The 15,729-nt window shown below is 51.0% G+C and overlaps 5 protein-coding genes across 5 annotated transcripts; 2 read left to right on the top strand and 3 right to left on the bottom strand.

The window, feature by feature from the left end:
* Positions 1-575: 575 nt before the first annotated feature.
* On the bottom strand, positions 576-878 carry J3458_004608 (uncharacterized protein; the record flags this gene model as incomplete). Its single annotated transcript, XM_066118306.1, has 1 exon — positions 576-878. The coding sequence occupies one exon, from the start codon at positions 876-878 to the stop codon at positions 576-578; it is 303 nt and encodes a 100-aa protein (XP_065976909.1).
* Positions 879-1,892: 1,014 nt separating this feature from the next.
* Positions 1,893-6,368, top strand: J3458_004607 (uncharacterized protein). Its single transcript, XM_007809221.2, has 3 exons — positions 1,893-2,880; positions 3,077-3,832; positions 3,894-6,368. Exons 1-3 carry the CDS (start codon positions 2,154-2,156, stop codon positions 4,589-4,591), a joined length of 2,181 nt encoding a protein of 726 aa, XP_007807412.2. The 5' UTR covers positions 1,893-2,153; the 3' UTR covers positions 4,592-6,368.
* RRS1_1 (Rhodanese- sulfurtransferase) lies at positions 5,638-6,222 on the bottom strand (the record flags this gene model as incomplete). Its single annotated transcript, XM_007809222.1, has 1 exon — positions 5,638-6,222. The coding sequence occupies one exon, from the start codon at positions 6,220-6,222 to the stop codon at positions 5,638-5,640; it is 585 nt and encodes a 194-aa protein (XP_007807413.1).
* A 168-nt stretch (positions 6,369-6,536) lies between the features above and the next one.
* On the top strand, positions 6,537-8,633 carry J3458_004605 (mitochondrial 37S ribosomal protein mS29). The gene is made up of 2 exons (XM_007809223.2): positions 6,537-7,296; positions 7,362-8,633. The coding sequence occupies exons 1-2, from the start codon at positions 6,660-6,662 to the stop codon at positions 8,138-8,140; spliced, it is 1,416 nt and encodes a 471-aa protein (XP_007807414.2). The 5' UTR covers positions 6,537-6,659; the 3' UTR covers positions 8,141-8,633.
* A 138-nt stretch (positions 8,634-8,771) lies between these two features.
* mcm7 (Belongs to the MCM) lies at positions 8,772-12,030 on the bottom strand. The gene is made up of 5 exons (XM_007809224.2): positions 11,873-12,030; positions 11,559-11,818; positions 11,372-11,496; positions 9,389-11,306; positions 8,772-9,332 (listed from the first exon to the last, which is right to left on the bottom strand). Exons 1-5 carry the CDS (start codon positions 11,919-11,921, stop codon positions 9,252-9,254), a joined length of 2,433 nt encoding a protein of 810 aa, XP_007807415.2. The 5' UTR covers positions 11,922-12,030; the 3' UTR covers positions 8,772-9,251.
* Between the last annotated feature and the right edge of the window lie 3,699 nt (positions 12,031-15,729).

Genomic DNA, 15,729 nt, shown 5'->3' with positions numbered 1-15,729 from the left:
CACTTAGAGGCCTCCTAATAGCTAGAATTAAATATATTTGCCTTTATAAAGCCACGTGACATGAAAAAAATCATGCTTCCATGCCCGTACAGGCAATTTACATGTAAAGGTCTGGGTGGGGACTGTCCCGGTGTTTTGTGGCTGTCCCGGAATTTTGTGGCCAACTAAGTGGCTAGCCCACTTAGTTGCCAACGGGTACATACATCTTGTCGGGCAAATATATTCCGCCAGACTATGACTAACATGAGATCAGTAAACGCAACTTGTCTGCTAAACCTTAGGAGGGCCAAACCCACGTTGCATGTGGCCATGCACCCTGGCACCCCCGGACTAGTCCATGTCTGCACAAGCGGATGGGACTGGTACAACACGTTGTTTCAGATGGCTAGACGGCCATCGTTTCGGGGGCGAGCAGTGGAGCCAAGCACCAGTTTTTGGTCACCTGGAGCCATCTGTGCCTAGCATCGGGATAATGGACTTGGTTCAACGAGCCATCGTCTAGCCGTTGCTGGCATTTTATGTCAACATGTGCCACCTGGTGTACGGCGTATGGTGGATGGCGGATGGCGGATCGTTCAAGAATGGATGGGGTGAGGGGAGAGATGCTGCTCCAGAGGCCCAAAGACCCAAAGGCCCAAGACAAAAGGCTCAAGCGGACGGACAACTGGCACACAGTCCATGTTAGATTGGATTGTTTGCGGGCGGACCTCTTGTTTGCATTTGAATCCCTCTCCTCTCAACCGGGTGCTTTCATCGTAAATGTGAACCGTACACTCCTCCTGCCCGAGGAACAAGCTGAACTTCGCCCACCATCTCGCCCCGGAAAAACCCTTTGTTGGTGAGCTTTTGTCGAGTATTCTGACGACTTTGACAGCCATACGAGACGGACAAAGTCACCAGTCAGTCTCGATCCAAGTCCGGAACCCCACTCAGGCTTCTCAAGTCCTCATCGGGCTGCTCTCGTCCTTTTTTGTCTTGTCTTGGCCGTGACCCTGACAGCCCCCTTGCTGGTTGACGGCTGGCTGACTGCTCGCTGGCTTATCTAGGGTCATTCTGCCGCGAGAAGAGTACGGAGCACTGGTACTGCGTATGATTCATTGAATGCTGGGCCAGGCTTGTCTAGGCACTGATAAAGGGAAGGCACATTTTGACAATTGCCTAAAGCAAGACAGGGCAGGACCAGGCGAGACAAAACCAACAGATAAACAGATAAGCGGCGAACCAGCGGTGCATCGCATCCCTCTGCAACTACCAGTCCGTCAAGTACTCTTTGTACTCTTAGTACGGAGTACGGAGTACGGAGAACCAGGCCTTTCTTTTCACACGCACACAATTCATCCCGTCGCACAACATTGAACAGCACACAACACAGCCTCTTGGTTCTTTGTCGTCTGCGGACACTGCGAACCACGCCGGAGCAGGGCCCCTTCCGACTCCTTTACCAACTCTGTGGCCGGGCCCGTGGCTGCACCCCACGAGACGAGACCAACTTTAGAACAGTACGGAGCAAATCGATTCAGGCACGAGCGGCACAGGGAGGCACATTGACAACATTTGTATGGAGGCTTGAATTTGGACCCCCACCCCCTTTGGCCCTGGCATTGACGGACAATTTACGGGCATTGATTGATTCTGATCCATTCTGATCCATCGTAATCCCCATCCCTCGGGCCACATCAACTAGCGCCCAGCCGACATCTGGAGTACTCCGTACGCAGTGCCCCTCCCTAGTGTACGGAGGCAAAAGGACGGCAACTACCAAGTTGACTCGACACAACCAAAGCGAATTGGGAAATAAAGCAGCAACACTGCCACTCCGTCGTCTGCAGCGGCCACCGGCCACCGGCTGCAGCTGCAGGGTAAATCCCAGGGACTTGAGACCACGGGCTACACGGGCACTGGGCCACTGGCTACAGGCTACTACAGCCTACAGACAACAGCCTATAGGCCACCCGCTCAGTCAGGTACACACAGGCACCAGACTGTTGACCTGACCAACTTCACCCAGCCCCTGGCGCTGTCTCGAGTCTAGTCCCCAGACCGGAACTTTGCAACTGATTCAGGCCGCTCACTGCTGCGCCGCCCGCCAATTTCTGAGCGACGTCGAGGATTGAGGCAGCAGAGAGTCAAGAGCCCCGATAGTCGACATCAACATGGGACGCCGGCCCACGCCGCAGCCACTGCCTCTGGGCAGCACAAAGGCCAGCACGAGCGCAAACTCTATCCGAAGCACACACAATCGCGGCCACCGTCTTGGGGCAACTGGCGCAACCGCAGCAGCAGCCACCGGCTTCGGTTTGGGGGCAACGGCGCAAGCGACGAGGACTGGCACTGCCGCATGCATCGAGTCGACTGCTGAAACGGCCGTGCAAACCGCCAACGTATCGCCCGTCCACCCAAGGCCACCCGCCTCGCCGCAGCCTTCGCTGCCACCGTCACTGCAGTCACAGCCGTCACAGCACTCCCTCCAGTCGGAGCTTTCTCAGTCACAATCTCACTCTCGTTCCCAACCTTCTGTATCCTTGACCAGTCGCTTTGCTGCCGCCAAACGACCGCAGACTTCTCAGGCTTCGCAGACTGGGAGGGGGCATATGCAGACTTCGGGCCACGAGACGAACCAGCCTCGTCGTCCACCCCAACTTCAGCTTCAGCACGAACAGTCACCTCCATACCACGACCAGATCTCGGGATCGGCTTCCCCAGCCTTCCGTCAGGTCTCCTCCGACGCAGAGAAGCGGCCGTCGACCAAGAGTGGCTTTTTCCACTTCAATAAGTCCTCCAAGAGTTCGAACCAACTCCCGCAAAACTCGCAGTTCTCTGATTCGCAGGAATACTTGGCTGCCAGAGGACCCGAAGAGCCACGTGCGCCAAAGTCTGAAAGTATGATATTCATCCAGCTCTAGGGCCTAATGCCCTTGAAAGTGCTCAGAAGAAACACGAGAACAATGGCCGAATGGATGAGGAAGTCCTCGCATCGTCAACATTTGGATTGTCCCAGCATGCTTGCTGTCCTATTAACCCCCAATGACTCGACACTCGGACATAGAGACTTGCTAACATGATATGACTCCGATAGATTTTCCATATACACAAGAATACCTGCAGAAGCCTCCGCTACCATCCCGATCTGAGCTATCACTGTCGTCCGCTGGAGACTGCGACGGCACATCTGCCCATTCGCCAGGCGGCAAGAGGAGTAAGACGAAGTCATTTGGGTTGTTGAGCAGAACCAAATCCCACAAGGACAAAGATCGGAACAATCCAAAGACCGCCCCAGTCCTTGTTCCTGCTGCTACAGGTCGAAACGAGCATTGCGACAACGCTATGCCTCTCCGGACCGCCCCCATGGCACAAGACCGAGCATTCAGAGATATGATGAATTCGAGTGCACGAAACCGATCAGAGGACAGGGCCGCTCGCCATGACTCGTCGCGAGACAAGGAGAAAGGTGCTCTTCCATCATCCCTCAAAGAGAATGGTTCCGGATTCTTTAGTGGGCTGCGGAGTTCTTCCACGAGGGCTGCTGACATAATTAGTAAAGGGCTCTTTGGCAAGAGCTCAAGAAGTGGAAGCACGACGGAACGGGAACACGCTGTAGACGATGAACACTATGTCCTCAAAGTTCTCAACCTCCCCCTAGTGGAACAGACTCGGATAACGCGCATTGCTAAGCGGCTAGAGACTTCGAAAGATAAGACGGAGTTTTGGATGCCGGCTTTCCCTTGGCGAGCCATTGATTATTTAAATCACAAGGGTAGCGATGTCGAAGGTTTATATCGAGTTCCTGGAAGTGGCGCGCAAATCAAGAAGTGGCAGAGAAAGTTTGACGAACGTAAGCCATCCTATGTCTCGCCGTCGGTAACCGTCTTGACGTTAGTTAACCTTTCCTGTAGGACATGACGTTAATTTGTTCAAGGACGATGAGCTCTACGATATCAACATCATTGGCTCTATGCTCAAAGCATGGCTACGTGAACTTCCAGACGAATTGTTCCCCAAAGCGGCGCAGGACCGGATCGCTCGCGAGTGCGCGGGGGCAACCCAAGTGCCACAGTTACTCATTGAAGAATTGTCCAACTTGTCGCCCTTTAACTATTACCTCCTCTTTGCCATCACCTGTCACCTGAGTCTTCTCTTATCTCGTTCCGATAAGAACAAGATGGACTTCAGGAATCTGTGCATCTGTTTCCAACCATGCATGAAGATTGATGCCTTTTGCTTCAAGTTTCTGGTCTGTGATTGGAGAAAATGCTGGATAGGTTGCAAGAATGAAGCAAAGTACATCGAAGAAGAATACAGACTTTTCGACCAACCTCCGCCTAGAGGCATAACCATACCCAATGGCCCTTCACATACAGACGAACCCAACGATCGTCAGCTGTCGTCAACTGATAGTAACAAACCTTCCGACTTTGACAACAGCAATAGGGCTCTTCAACGTCAATTCTCTGGCTCCAATGCGAGTATTGGATCCAGAATCTCAACAATCTCAACCAATGTTACCACTAATAGTGAGCGTGAACCGCAAGAAACGACAAGGCAGCTTCGCCCGTTATCACCCATCAAACCACTGTCTCCTATCGGCTTTTAGGGATGGAATGACTGCTAGGGCCGACTTCGTGGCGTACGAGCCGGCCATCGCGAATTTTTTTTTTCCGATACAACGATATCTGTGCAGTGCATGCTCCAATTCGTGTATTGTTTTCTTCATCTCTTCGTCATTTAACGCCTTTACGACGGGTCTCATCGTTGAATCCCCCCCCGGCACTTGTTTGGTTTCGTACACATTTTCCTTTTTTTCCTGTCATCACTGGCGGCGAATCAAGTTGTTCTAAAGCGCATCGATTCCCCCATTTCGACACGGCCTATCAAACTAGTTGGCTGTTTGGTATACCCTTCATCGCATCATCACATTATAAGGCGGAGTGGATGTGGTCGCCGGCTTCAGTCTTCATATACCACGCAATTTGCAAAATTTTGTTTTATGCTTTTTGATACTGGATTAGGTCATCGTGTTTAAACGTACTTGTTAAAATTACTACTTTTAATCGACACCCAAAAATGGAGACGAGATGCATTTTTGTGGCGGTTCAGAGCCTGACGGACAGTGGCGGGTGTGGCAGAAATTGAAGGTTCAATGCCTGAGAATCACGTAGCCAGGGCTTTCGCGCATCTATCAGCCCAAAGCAAATGATTTTCTCGGGCAATAATGGCGGAGAGTACAAAAAGAGAACATTCGGGTTCTGTGTACAATAGGCAAGGAGGTGTTGTTTGGAGTATATTCATGGCGGAAGGGGCAATATCGGAGAAGACAAAAGGACAATAAGAGAGAGAGGAGAGGCGGGTATAGATGGTCGAGGTTCCGGTAATGGGAATTAAAATCACACAGAAGCAGATTTTTTGGCGAAAGTATGACATTGCTTTGCCTAGCATTTGTAGAGCATTGCCCAAAAGCTTTTGTGAATGCGTGGGTAGGACCATCTAAATATGATTCAACTCCGGACTCCGACTTTGTGACCAGACGCCATGGTAACACACCGATGAGTGTTCGAATAGCCCGTCGGGTTCCGATTTCACATGTTCCTGAACGATAATATTGTTGCAAAGTCCACATTTCTCACCCCGTCTCCATCAACCCTACCTAGCGCTCAAGGCATCCCTCTGATTCTTCCTCATCTTTCTCTCGTTGCGCTTTATTCTCTCCTTTCTCTCCCTTCGGCCGTCACCTCTAATGCTAGTTCCCTCTTTCCTCTCCCTCTCCTTCTTCATATCTACCTCCATGATGGGATAATCCTCACCCTTTTTATTGAGACCCTTGTATCCCCACTTGCGCTTCCATTCGCCACTCTCCTCGTCGTACGCCAGGTTTCTTCGCTGCTCTCTAGTCTTGGCCTTGATGCCCTTCTTTTCGGCGAAGCGCTCCCATTTCGTCTTGGCTTTGGCTTCCGGCAGAGGCTTCTCACGCGGCAAGGCGGTTGACGGGGCGGGCAACGAGAGAAGCACACCATCGCTGGTTGAGCTGATGGGACAGGTGGTGAGGAGTTGGTTGATGAGAGACTGGGCGCCATCTCGGGCGACTTCTGCGAGGGACTGTTCGAGCGAGGAGTGGTCGAGGGTGATGGCATTGGGGTCTTCGGCAAGCAGGAGACCGAGGTCGAAAGTATATGGGGTGGGTTTATCCACGGATACGGGGAGTTTGGGCCTCGTGCCAGGGAGGGCCATTGCGACTGTTGATGAAGAGTAGCTGATTGGTATTTGTAGTGATGAGATTCTAAACAAAGAGGCGCTGCTTTTGTGGTGGTTGTTGCTGGGGTTCTCAGCAAACTGCTTGATGTATGAATTCTGGTTGTTGGATCGCCAACTTTTTTGGGACTTGAGAATTAGACCCTCTAAATTTTTGGAGGCCGATAAGAGCGATAGTACGATGCTGGCGCCGGATCAACGGCGTGGAATTTTCCGGGCTTTTATTTCGTAGTGACAACCCCTGCGAGATGCACAGGTGGACCAATCGGCGGCTGTACAACTTTCGGGGGATTTTTGCAGACAAACCTTCGCAGCTCTCCCGTCTCCCGAGGAGAGCGTATCTCCACGACATCGCCAGGCCCAATTGGCCTCCATGTGACAATAATTCCACGTCCTGCAACAGTTCTCTAGCTGAGATGATGTCTCATCTGACCACCATGGCATCGTCGGCAACCTCTTCCCTCCGCAGCCTCGTCAGGCCCTCAATCCCCCTCGCGCCTCGCATCCATCCCGTTATCCTCTCTCGAGTAGCATTCTTCTCAACCACGACCGCCATGGCCGCTGCGCCTCCTCCCACAATAAAATCTCGAAGAGATCTCCCGAAAAAGGCCAAGCGAACGTTCAAAAAAAAGACCAACGTGGTGGCCGTCAAGAAACCAAATCCCGGAGAGCGAAAGGCCTTCCGCAAGCGCATCCAACTAAGCAACAACAGTGCTTTGCCAGTCCGGAACATTGATGAGTTGTCACCGGAGACTATGGCCAAGTCAGAGAGCAAGGGCAAGATGTTTGCCCTGCCAGATAAAGTGGTTGATCAGTTGAGGGCTCTGGAGGCATTCAAAACAACGCAGACGTGGAGCTTGTTTAGGCGGCCGCATTTCCTGGTGAGGGAGGAAACTGTCCAATTGATGAGCAAGATGGAGGAATCCGTGGAAAAGAAGGATGCGTTGAAATGTGTGCTCACGGGGAGCAAGCTGTCCGGAAAGAGCCTGGCACTGCTGCAGTCCATGTCGTATGCTTTGATGAATGACTGGGTTGTTGTGCACATTCCCGAAGGTAGGGCAGCGTCTCATGCGACTCGGGGTTATCCCAGCTTGCTAATGAGGTGATTGTGAAAATAGGCCAGGACCTTACCAACGGCAACACCGAATACTCCCCCATTGAAGGCACCGAGCCCATGCAGTTCGCCCAGCCCGTCTACACCCTCAAGCTCCTCCAAAACATTTACAAAGCCAACAAGGCTGTCCTAGAGAAAATTGGCCTCCAAAAGGACTGGTCACGCCTCACCCACCTCAAGCAGGGTGCCACTGTAGCCGACCTGGTTCTCAGTGCCAAGGAAAGCGAAAACGCCTGGCCGACCCTCGAAGCCCTTTGGACGGAACTCACTTTACCGGGCCGGCCGCCAGTGCTCTTCGCCCTCGACGGCCTTGCGCACATCAACAAGATGAGCGACTATCGTGACCCGTCATTCAACCAGGTGCATGCCCACGAGTTGTCGCTGGTACGTCTCTTCGTCGACGCCCTATCGGGAAAGACGAAGCTCCCCAACGGCGGTGCCATCATCGCCGCCACATCCGACAACAACACACACTACCATCCTTCACAAGAGCTCGTCCTGTCGCAACTGGAAGCCGGTCAGGCCGGTCGTGAGATCCCCAAGCCTGATCCCTACGAGAGAAAGTACGACGAACGCGTGTACGAATCGCTCAAGAACAGTTACGTCCTCAGAGTCGGAGGCGTGTCCAAGGATGAGGGGAGAGCACTGATGGAGTACTGGGGCGCAAGCGGTATGCTGCGTAGTGTATTGAACACAAGTACCGTGACGGAGAAATGGGCTCTTGGCGGGCACGGTATTGTCGGTGAGATGGAGAGGGTGTCGCTGATGACGATGAGGATGTAAACTATATATTTGTAACTTGTACTATATACAACGCCGATACACTGTATGAGAAGTATACTTTTATGGGTGAAGCAGCGTTTGGTCTCGGATGAAAGACTGGGCGGCCTGTTTTGCGCAAGAGGAGCTAGCTGTTGATGGTTGCCGGGGAGAATCAGTTGGCAGAGACTTGAGGTCTCTGCAAGCGCCACGAGTGGTCACTGCTCACTTTTGGCCAAGTTGGTTGTGGTGCTACGGTGATTTCGAGAGACCATCTATATGTAATCACGTTGTCTAAGGAAGGGCGACTACGGCACTCGGTCTACCGCGCTCGTGAGGCAAGAAAGTGTGGAAGTTGGTAGATTGTGCTTGACTGAGCAACGTGTTCCCGTTGAGAGGCCAACTGAGACCTGCGGCAGTGTATCAAGATGTACGAGCAAGATGTGCGAGTAGCAATTTTGGCATTGCCCGGGAACTGAACAGCATCGAACTATGGGTTCAAACGCCGAGTTAGAACAGGTGAGATGAATTAAATTGCTATGAAACGCATGCTGCAGGGGATTTGGTAGTGAGCCATGGCGTAAATATCGCCAGGCAGTGTTGGGCTTTTTCAGTACCCCCCTGAGCGACCCGACGTACATGGTTCTGCTTCCAATTGTCCCGGCAAATCATGTGGCAACAGTCCCTTCCATTAGATTTATAATTGTACTTGGCATACGTTCATTATCTCTATAGAGCTAGATATTTGGACCCGTTCCCGTATAATGAAAGCGTAGAGAGAAAATCGTACGCTCAAATTTCCATATAGAGCTAGATATTTGGACCCGTTCCCGTATAATGAAAGCGTAGAGAGAAAATCGTACGCTCAAATTTCCATGTTCACTTGACACGTATACTGATGGCCTGCCAAGATTAGTAAATATTGTTAGGCTAAACAAGATTACTCACAAATCGTGAACATTTCAGGACCTCTAAGGAATGGCCAAACATCATACAACGTATGTAACGCGATGGAGCTTGAATCATGGATTCTTCTCATAACGACATGGCCTCTCCGGATCCCTCTCCCGACACCAATATAACCTAAAACGCCATACCCAATCAAAAACCAGAAATTTCTCATGATTCCCACCCCTTAATCATCCATGCCGTCCTCGTCATCATTACCAGCAGTGACGAATACCAATCTAGCACCACTACCGGTAGTTTGCCATACCTGGATTTCCACGTTAGCCTCGACCTTTGTCCTCTCGATAATTTTGCTATACTCACATCGAGCGTTGTGTATTCGTCTAGGGCATTGAGCCACTGATCCTCTGTAAAGCCCTTCGCAATCACGCGCTCCTTCACCTTGCGCATGCTCAACTCAACACCGAGGTCGTCATCTTCGGCGTCGTCAGCACGACAGGCGCCAGAATCAGCGAGCGCCTTGACGAGATTGTAAATTCTGCTGCTGGCGTTGAGGCCGCGGCGACCGGTGTTCACTTCAGCGTTGAGGCTCTCCTTGCTGGCTTCGACCAGGCGCAATGCTTCATCAACGTCATCTTGGGAAACCTGGTCGCTGAAACGGAGACGAGCAAGGGCCTGAGCGAGACGAACAACACCAAGCAATGTTCTCGGGGTAGTGTGGGTGAATTGCTTGCCCTTCTTCTCAGCTCGCTGCTGCTGATCTCGGAGGCGGACATATGTCTTGATCATGTAATCTGAGACGGACTCGGGGACAACAGGTCGGTACGTTCGTGCTTGGGCTACGTATGAGCGGACTTCGTGAGGTGTGAAGACAACATTGTCGGTGCCAATGTCGGGGTGGCGGTTGTTCATGTGAACAAAGGCGACGTGTTTTGCCAGCTGCTCGTCTGATTCGCGAGATGGGGTATCGAGAAGAAGGAAAAGTACATCAAAACGAGACAACAGCGCAGCAGGAAGGTTAATGTTCTCAACGGGAGAGATACGGGGGTTGTATCGCCCATAGATGGGGTTAGCGGCTGCCAGAATGGACGTGCGAGCATTGAGAGTTGTCGAGATGCCGGCTTTGGAAATGGAAATGGTCTGCTGTTCCATGACTTCATGAATGGCTGTTCTGTCGTTATCATCCATCTTGTCGAACTCATCGATGCAGCAGATGCCATTGTCTGCGAGAACAAGAGCACCACCCTCAAGAACCATCTCATCGGTCACTGGGTCTCGCATGACAGCAGCCGTCAGACCGACACCACTGCTTCCACGGCCGGAGGTATATACACCACGCGGGGCAACCTTGGAAATGTACTTGAGAAGCTGAGACTTGGCAACACCAGGGTCACCCATCAAGCAAATATTGATGTCGCCTCGAATCTTCATACCATCGCCCATCTCTTTGGAAACACCGCCAATAAGCAAGAGCAGCAGAGCCTTCTTAACATCCAGGTGTCCGTAGATTTCAGGGGCAATAGATTTGGCAAGTAGCTCGTACACTTGGCCAGTCTGTCGATACTTGTCGATGCGTCGCACGAGTCGTGGGTCGACAATCATCTCACTGTAGGCCCTCTTGTGCTGGTGGATGTGGTGAGCCTCGAGGTAAGTGTCGGTCAGGAGACCAGCCTTCATAGCCTTGAAGCCTGTGTAGGGAGTAGGCAAGAAGATGCCGGAGATGTCAACGACATCACCAGGGTTAATCTTTCGTACAAGGCTGCCGTAGCACAGGACGGTCAGGGAACGAGGAATCTGACCAATAGGAACCTGCTCGGCCATTTCCTGGACCTTGACTTCTTGGAAGGGCAGGAATTTGGATGCTCTAGTGGAGGGATTGAGCTGACCCTTGGACTGGTTTGCCTCGCAGTCTCGGGACGGGCACATTGTCAGCGGCCCATACTGTTTATCGGTAATGGGCTGGAAGATCTCGCATCCGCAGCTGTCGCAGGTATAAGCGCTGATTTGAACGATCGGCTTCACATCAGACACGCGCGTGGCAATAGCCCGGACCGTGATCAGGTGGCCCATGTGATCACCTCTGACTTGGCGAACAGCCAAAGCCTTGGTAGGTTCTTCAGCGGTCCGCGATCTGGGTTTGAAGACCAAAGTGTACCGCCGAGTAAGCTCGGCAGGAAACTGATCGTCCTCGGCAGTAGGGTCACGCTCTGCGGCTTCCTGAAGTTCGCGGTTACGGGCTTGGCGACGAGCCATCAAAACATCGAGAACATCATCCTTGAAGCTGGCCTTGTGTTAGCGGCAATGGGAGTGTTGTTCATGTTTATTCTCTTTATTCTCCCTCCTTACCTGACATCTGTGCTGGGTTGTGGCATGACATTGTCCACGGCTTTGGACAAAATATCGACGTAGTGCTTTGTATTCAGCTCTATTGAGTCAACCAGGTGGAGTTCTTCTTGGCCTTGTCTTTCCCACTGGAGAATTATCAGTTTCATGCTTGTAGCAATCAGGTTAGTTGGCAGAATAGAGTACTCACATCATAAACATCATCGAGGTCAATGGTGATTTCGTCAATGGTTCTATCAGCTAGCTGCTGCAACAGTTCCTTGTACTTGTGCTGAGGAGTTCTTTGATTCCCCTTCTCCTTGCGGCGGCGGTCGCCCGACTCTTCGTCTTCATCCATGAAGTCATACTCGTCACTCAAATCATCTTCGTCGATGGTAATGTCGCCCATAGCGGTGGTAATGGTATGCTCGGGCGACGTCTTGAAGTCTTTGAGGAACTCCTCAAAGGCACCTGTATGCCATTAGTGCCTGGCTCAGTCTCTGCAATTACCCAGAAATAACCAACTTTGCTGCTCGTCATAGTCGACGGGAGCCTTGTACTCTCGGAGTGCCATCTTGGAGATGCTGATTTTGCCTATGACAGGTGAGAAATGGGAGTGCAATCGCAGCAGATCGCAAAGTTGGGGAAGAGCTGCGACGCAGAATGGCAGATGCAGGGATGCGAGATGCGAAATGCGAAATGCAAGACTGCGTACGGAGTAGCTAAATCGCGACCGATCACCGAGCACACGCGACTTTTCGCGTCAGCTTCTCTGTAAGTCGCGTTTTGCACCGCCACAGACAATTAAGCTTTCCGCTTGTCGCTTGCCGCACAGCCACAAGTGCCGTCTCGTTTGGGCGTTTGACCCCCCGGGGCCCGGGGGGTGGGGGATTGGGACCCGTGACCTGGAGCCGAGCCGAGACGGCGACAGCCAGGAAGGGAACTCGGCGACCAGTGGAATAGCAGCCTTGCTTGCTATTTTAAAGGAGAGGAATATTAGTGTATTTCTAGTCACAGATTTGTAAGAGAGAATGGCCAAGTCAGCACAGCCAAGTATTCCTGTAACGCAATCATTTTGTCCTCGTAACCATGTGGACTGGGACGAAGCAGCTTGAGAGACTCGCGAACATGACCGTGCATTAGCGACTTGTGAGTCTAATACAAGGTTTCAAGTTGGAACTAGCTGGCAAGCCCTCTGTCTAATAGGAAATATGCCCTTTTCGCTTCATTGAAAGATGTCATCTTCGTTGTTCAACTTGGACAGCTCAGTTCTCTACATTGGGACAAAGGTATCATCAAGGACGAGTCCATATTTATTCGATCCATAGTTGCTATATAAAACCCGTCAAATCTAGAGAAACTCAATGCGTATTGTAAAACTACTGCATAGCAAGGTCGGTTGCCTTGTTGACAGCTGCGCTTCCGCAAGTATGACATAGTGACTCCTCTAACCCTCTTCTGTGCCCGTTACCAGCTGCCCATATGCTGCCGTGCTTCGCAGTTGTTGTTTACCATGAAGATAATTCGACTACGCGCCTCTGTCGTACCCAACCAGATGATTCTGCGCTTTGCTAAAGGTCGGATACGTCGACAGAAGCCCCAGATCCAGTGTAGGCTGGCGACGGCGGATGGAATACCACTTTGGAATTGAAAAACTCCGTGTGCCTAAACAGCGGGCTTAGGAGGAAATCGGGGGCACGCAGCCTGTGCTGATCGAGTAAGATTTCCGACCCCATCGAGGTCTGCACGAACTGAGGATCGTAGTGGTGAGTCGTAGCGGATTGACCCTAAGCTCTATCCCACGTTAGGTGGTTATACACTGAATGGTTTTCGTACATGTACAGGTCAACCATCTAGCTATCCTTGACGTTTGACAAGATAAACTCGGAATACTGCTGCTCACCGTTGAATGAGGTCATGAAATCGGTGGGAGAAACAAACCAATTTGCACCAGCCCACGTTTTGTCGACAGGCATGACGGCAGCCAAGAAGCTAGGAAAACAATCAAAGCCACTAGGTAAGACAGCCGACTTCCCTACCTGGGAAGCAGAGGCTAGTGGCGCAATGAGGCCGAGGAAGAAAAGAAAGGTAGTCCAAGTAAAGATTGCGTGGGAACGCCGCCCTGGCCTGGGGATTGGGACAGTCATTGTGGCGGGCCTGACTGATAGAGCACTGGCTCCTAGCATAAGAGCAGACGAAGCGGAAGCGTCAGAACTGGCGTGTTTGATAATTCGTTGAGACATTGACAGGGGGTGTTTGCCTGAATGTTTGCACTGGAGCGTCAGTCGGTTGGCCCTTTGGGAAGCTCCATTGAGTGAGTCTATCATGATAAACTCGTATATCTCAATAGAGGATTGATCATCCCTTGACTCATGAAATATCTAGGAATTGTGAAGTATACCTTGAAACAGTTTCTCATATGGCTGTCGCAGCAATACAATATAGGTAATCGAAGAGGCAATTGGACAATGGGGCCGTATTGATTAAAGCTTGATTTCCCAGGTACAAGTTGAGATTTGAAGTCTTTATGTAGAAGAAGGGCTTCCTTAGTGTTCAGTCACTTGCTTCAGTCTCCTTGGATTGTGAAATGTGTTGTATGACAAGATGCGCTATAATATGTGCTTCAATTGGGCCATAGCAGTGTGACGGCTGGGCTGCCAAGGGACAATTTCAGTTAGTGTATGCATACTATCATATGGAGTAATAAGTGCTAGGTTGGAGATGGCAGAGGTTATCACTCTGGATGTACATGACAACGGATGACAAGAGAGAACAGGAAAACACAAAATACACACACACCTAATACCAGCACAGAACGAGGGGCCAACTACCCCCCAGACGCCTCGCTTTTGGGCTGTGCATTTTCATATTCTACTGTATTTTGTATAATATCATTCAATACGCAATCTGTGTTTACAAACACAAGAGTTTGTGCAGGTTCATCCCTGGCCATATTTCGCATATTCGTGCTCGCTCCAGTTGTACATTAGCCAAGATCGAACGGCAGCTTGAATATAGTTCAAGAGGATTCCCCAACTCGAGGTATTAAAGCAACATACGACAATGCTATCTTAGAATCCTTCCGTTTAAAGTTTAAGACCGCTTTCGCTTTTGCGTCAGTCCTTGCGCCTTATGTAACTTGGTGGCATGCATACGCAGGGCGGGCGAAGAGGCAAGTTGGTGCGCGAATAGCAACTATAATTATAGTAGGATCTTGACCCTCCTTCCAGATGATATTCCTCATTGCCCCCATAGAGCCATTTGCCAAGCTATTCCTTCTCTCGCCCCTGGATAGTTCCTAAGATAAGGATTGAATCCTCTACCACGTCATAATGAATACAGTCTGTGGCTGAATATATTTGTACCCCAAGAAGTATTCACTAATATACTGTAATATATAATAGTATAAAGCGCGATGCCAAGGTACCTAATTTGGTCAATTTTATTTTGCTTCCCACTGTAAATAAGCAGCCGAGGTACGAGCTTAATACTGAATCCGTGTTGTATTTTAGGGGGCAGCGGTATCTTTTAGCTTGGTCCATTAAGAGCGAGCGCGCGATATCTTGCACTGTCGCTCCATGCCTCCTGAGATTTGGTCAAGACTGCGAGATGCTCTGCAAACGTAGCCGCAAGCATGGGTGCAATAAGTCAAAACTTCCGAGAAGAGTCGTACTACAGCACAACAACCACTGATATTGACATGATAGAGCCACAGGCCACATGTGACCAGTCAAGTTACTGGCTTAGAAGTAATGTCAATTGATGTTCCGTACTGTTCAATAGAAGCTGCCCAAGTCGGGCGTCAGGCAATGTAAGGAAATGGAAAACCCGACGCGTGCCAGCTCGACAACTGCCGGGCCCCGAGAAGTGTGGTTGACATGACACACCAACACGGGGTCAACCGAGTATACCTTGAAGAATGGCAATGGATCATGTCTTCCCCCGAAGCCGTGTTATAAATCACTGGAGGAAGTACTTTATTTACTCTCGTAGGAAGCCCAATGCAGTTATACTCACCTGGTGAGTGTTCAAAATATCAACTGCTCTGGTGGGCATGAGCTGTCACACGCGTGTCGGCATGGACCGACCCTTGAATCCGACTATAGTCACACAAGGCTTTAAAGCTCTCATCTGTCCGGTGCGGCGACCACTCGAAGGGACGGGCGTGTTTCGCCTCCGAGCTGATGCTCACGGCGCGACGCCGAGACGACAAATAGTATCAAGACTGTCTGTCACGAGTACAAGCTGAGAACAGAAGTCGTAAATCGACGAGAAACAGACGATAGGCCGACATGATGCCCCTTATGGCTCAGAGTATCCGACAGACCCGTACTTGCAATGGCCAAACGCGCAGGATGTTGAGTAAGCCATTCCTCGACCAT

The sequence above is a fragment of the Metarhizium acridum genome, assembly GCF_019434415.1.
Source record: "Metarhizium acridum strain ARSEF 324 chromosome Unknown scaffold_29, whole genome shotgun sequence".
NCBI lineage: Eukaryota > Fungi > Ascomycota > Sordariomycetes > Hypocreales > Clavicipitaceae > Metarhizium > Metarhizium acridum.
This window is presented reverse-complemented; position numbering and strand designations above follow the sequence as displayed.

What these genes read in the sequence shown, in the direction of transcription:
- mcm7 (XM_007809224.2), bottom strand. Translation starts at nt 11,921, where the DNA reads ATGGCACTCCGAGAGTACAAGGCTCCCGTCGACTATGACGAGCAGCAA. An exon ending in CGACTATGACGAGCAGCAAA is followed by an intron (nt 11,819 to 11,872) that starts GTTGGTTATTTC and finishes AATGGCATACAG; the next exon opens with GTGCCTTTGAGGAGTTCCTC. An exon ending in ACCTCGATGATGTTTATGAT is followed by an intron (nt 11,497 to 11,558) that starts GTGAGTACTCTA and finishes ATAATTCTCCAG; the next exon opens with TGGGAAAGACAAGGCCAAGA.
- J3458_004607 (XM_007809221.2), top strand. Translation starts at nt 2,154, where the DNA reads ATGGGACGCCGGCCCACGCCGCAGCCACTGCCTCTGGGCAGCACAAAG. An exon ending in ACGTGCGCCAAAGTCTGAAA is followed by an intron (nt 2,881 to 3,076) that starts GTATGATATTCA and finishes TGACTCCGATAG; the next exon opens with ATTTTCCATATACACAAGAA. An exon ending in GCAGAGAAAGTTTGACGAAC is followed by an intron (nt 3,833 to 3,893) that starts GTAAGCCATCCT and finishes CCTTTCCTGTAG; the next exon opens with GACATGACGTTAATTTGTTC.
- J3458_004605 (XM_007809223.2), top strand. Translation starts at nt 6,660, where the DNA reads ATGATGTCTCATCTGACCACCATGGCATCGTCGGCAACCTCTTCCCTC. An exon ending in TGTTGTGCACATTCCCGAAG is followed by an intron (nt 7,297 to 7,361) that starts GTAGGGCAGCGT and finishes TTGTGAAAATAG; the next exon opens with GCCAGGACCTTACCAACGGC.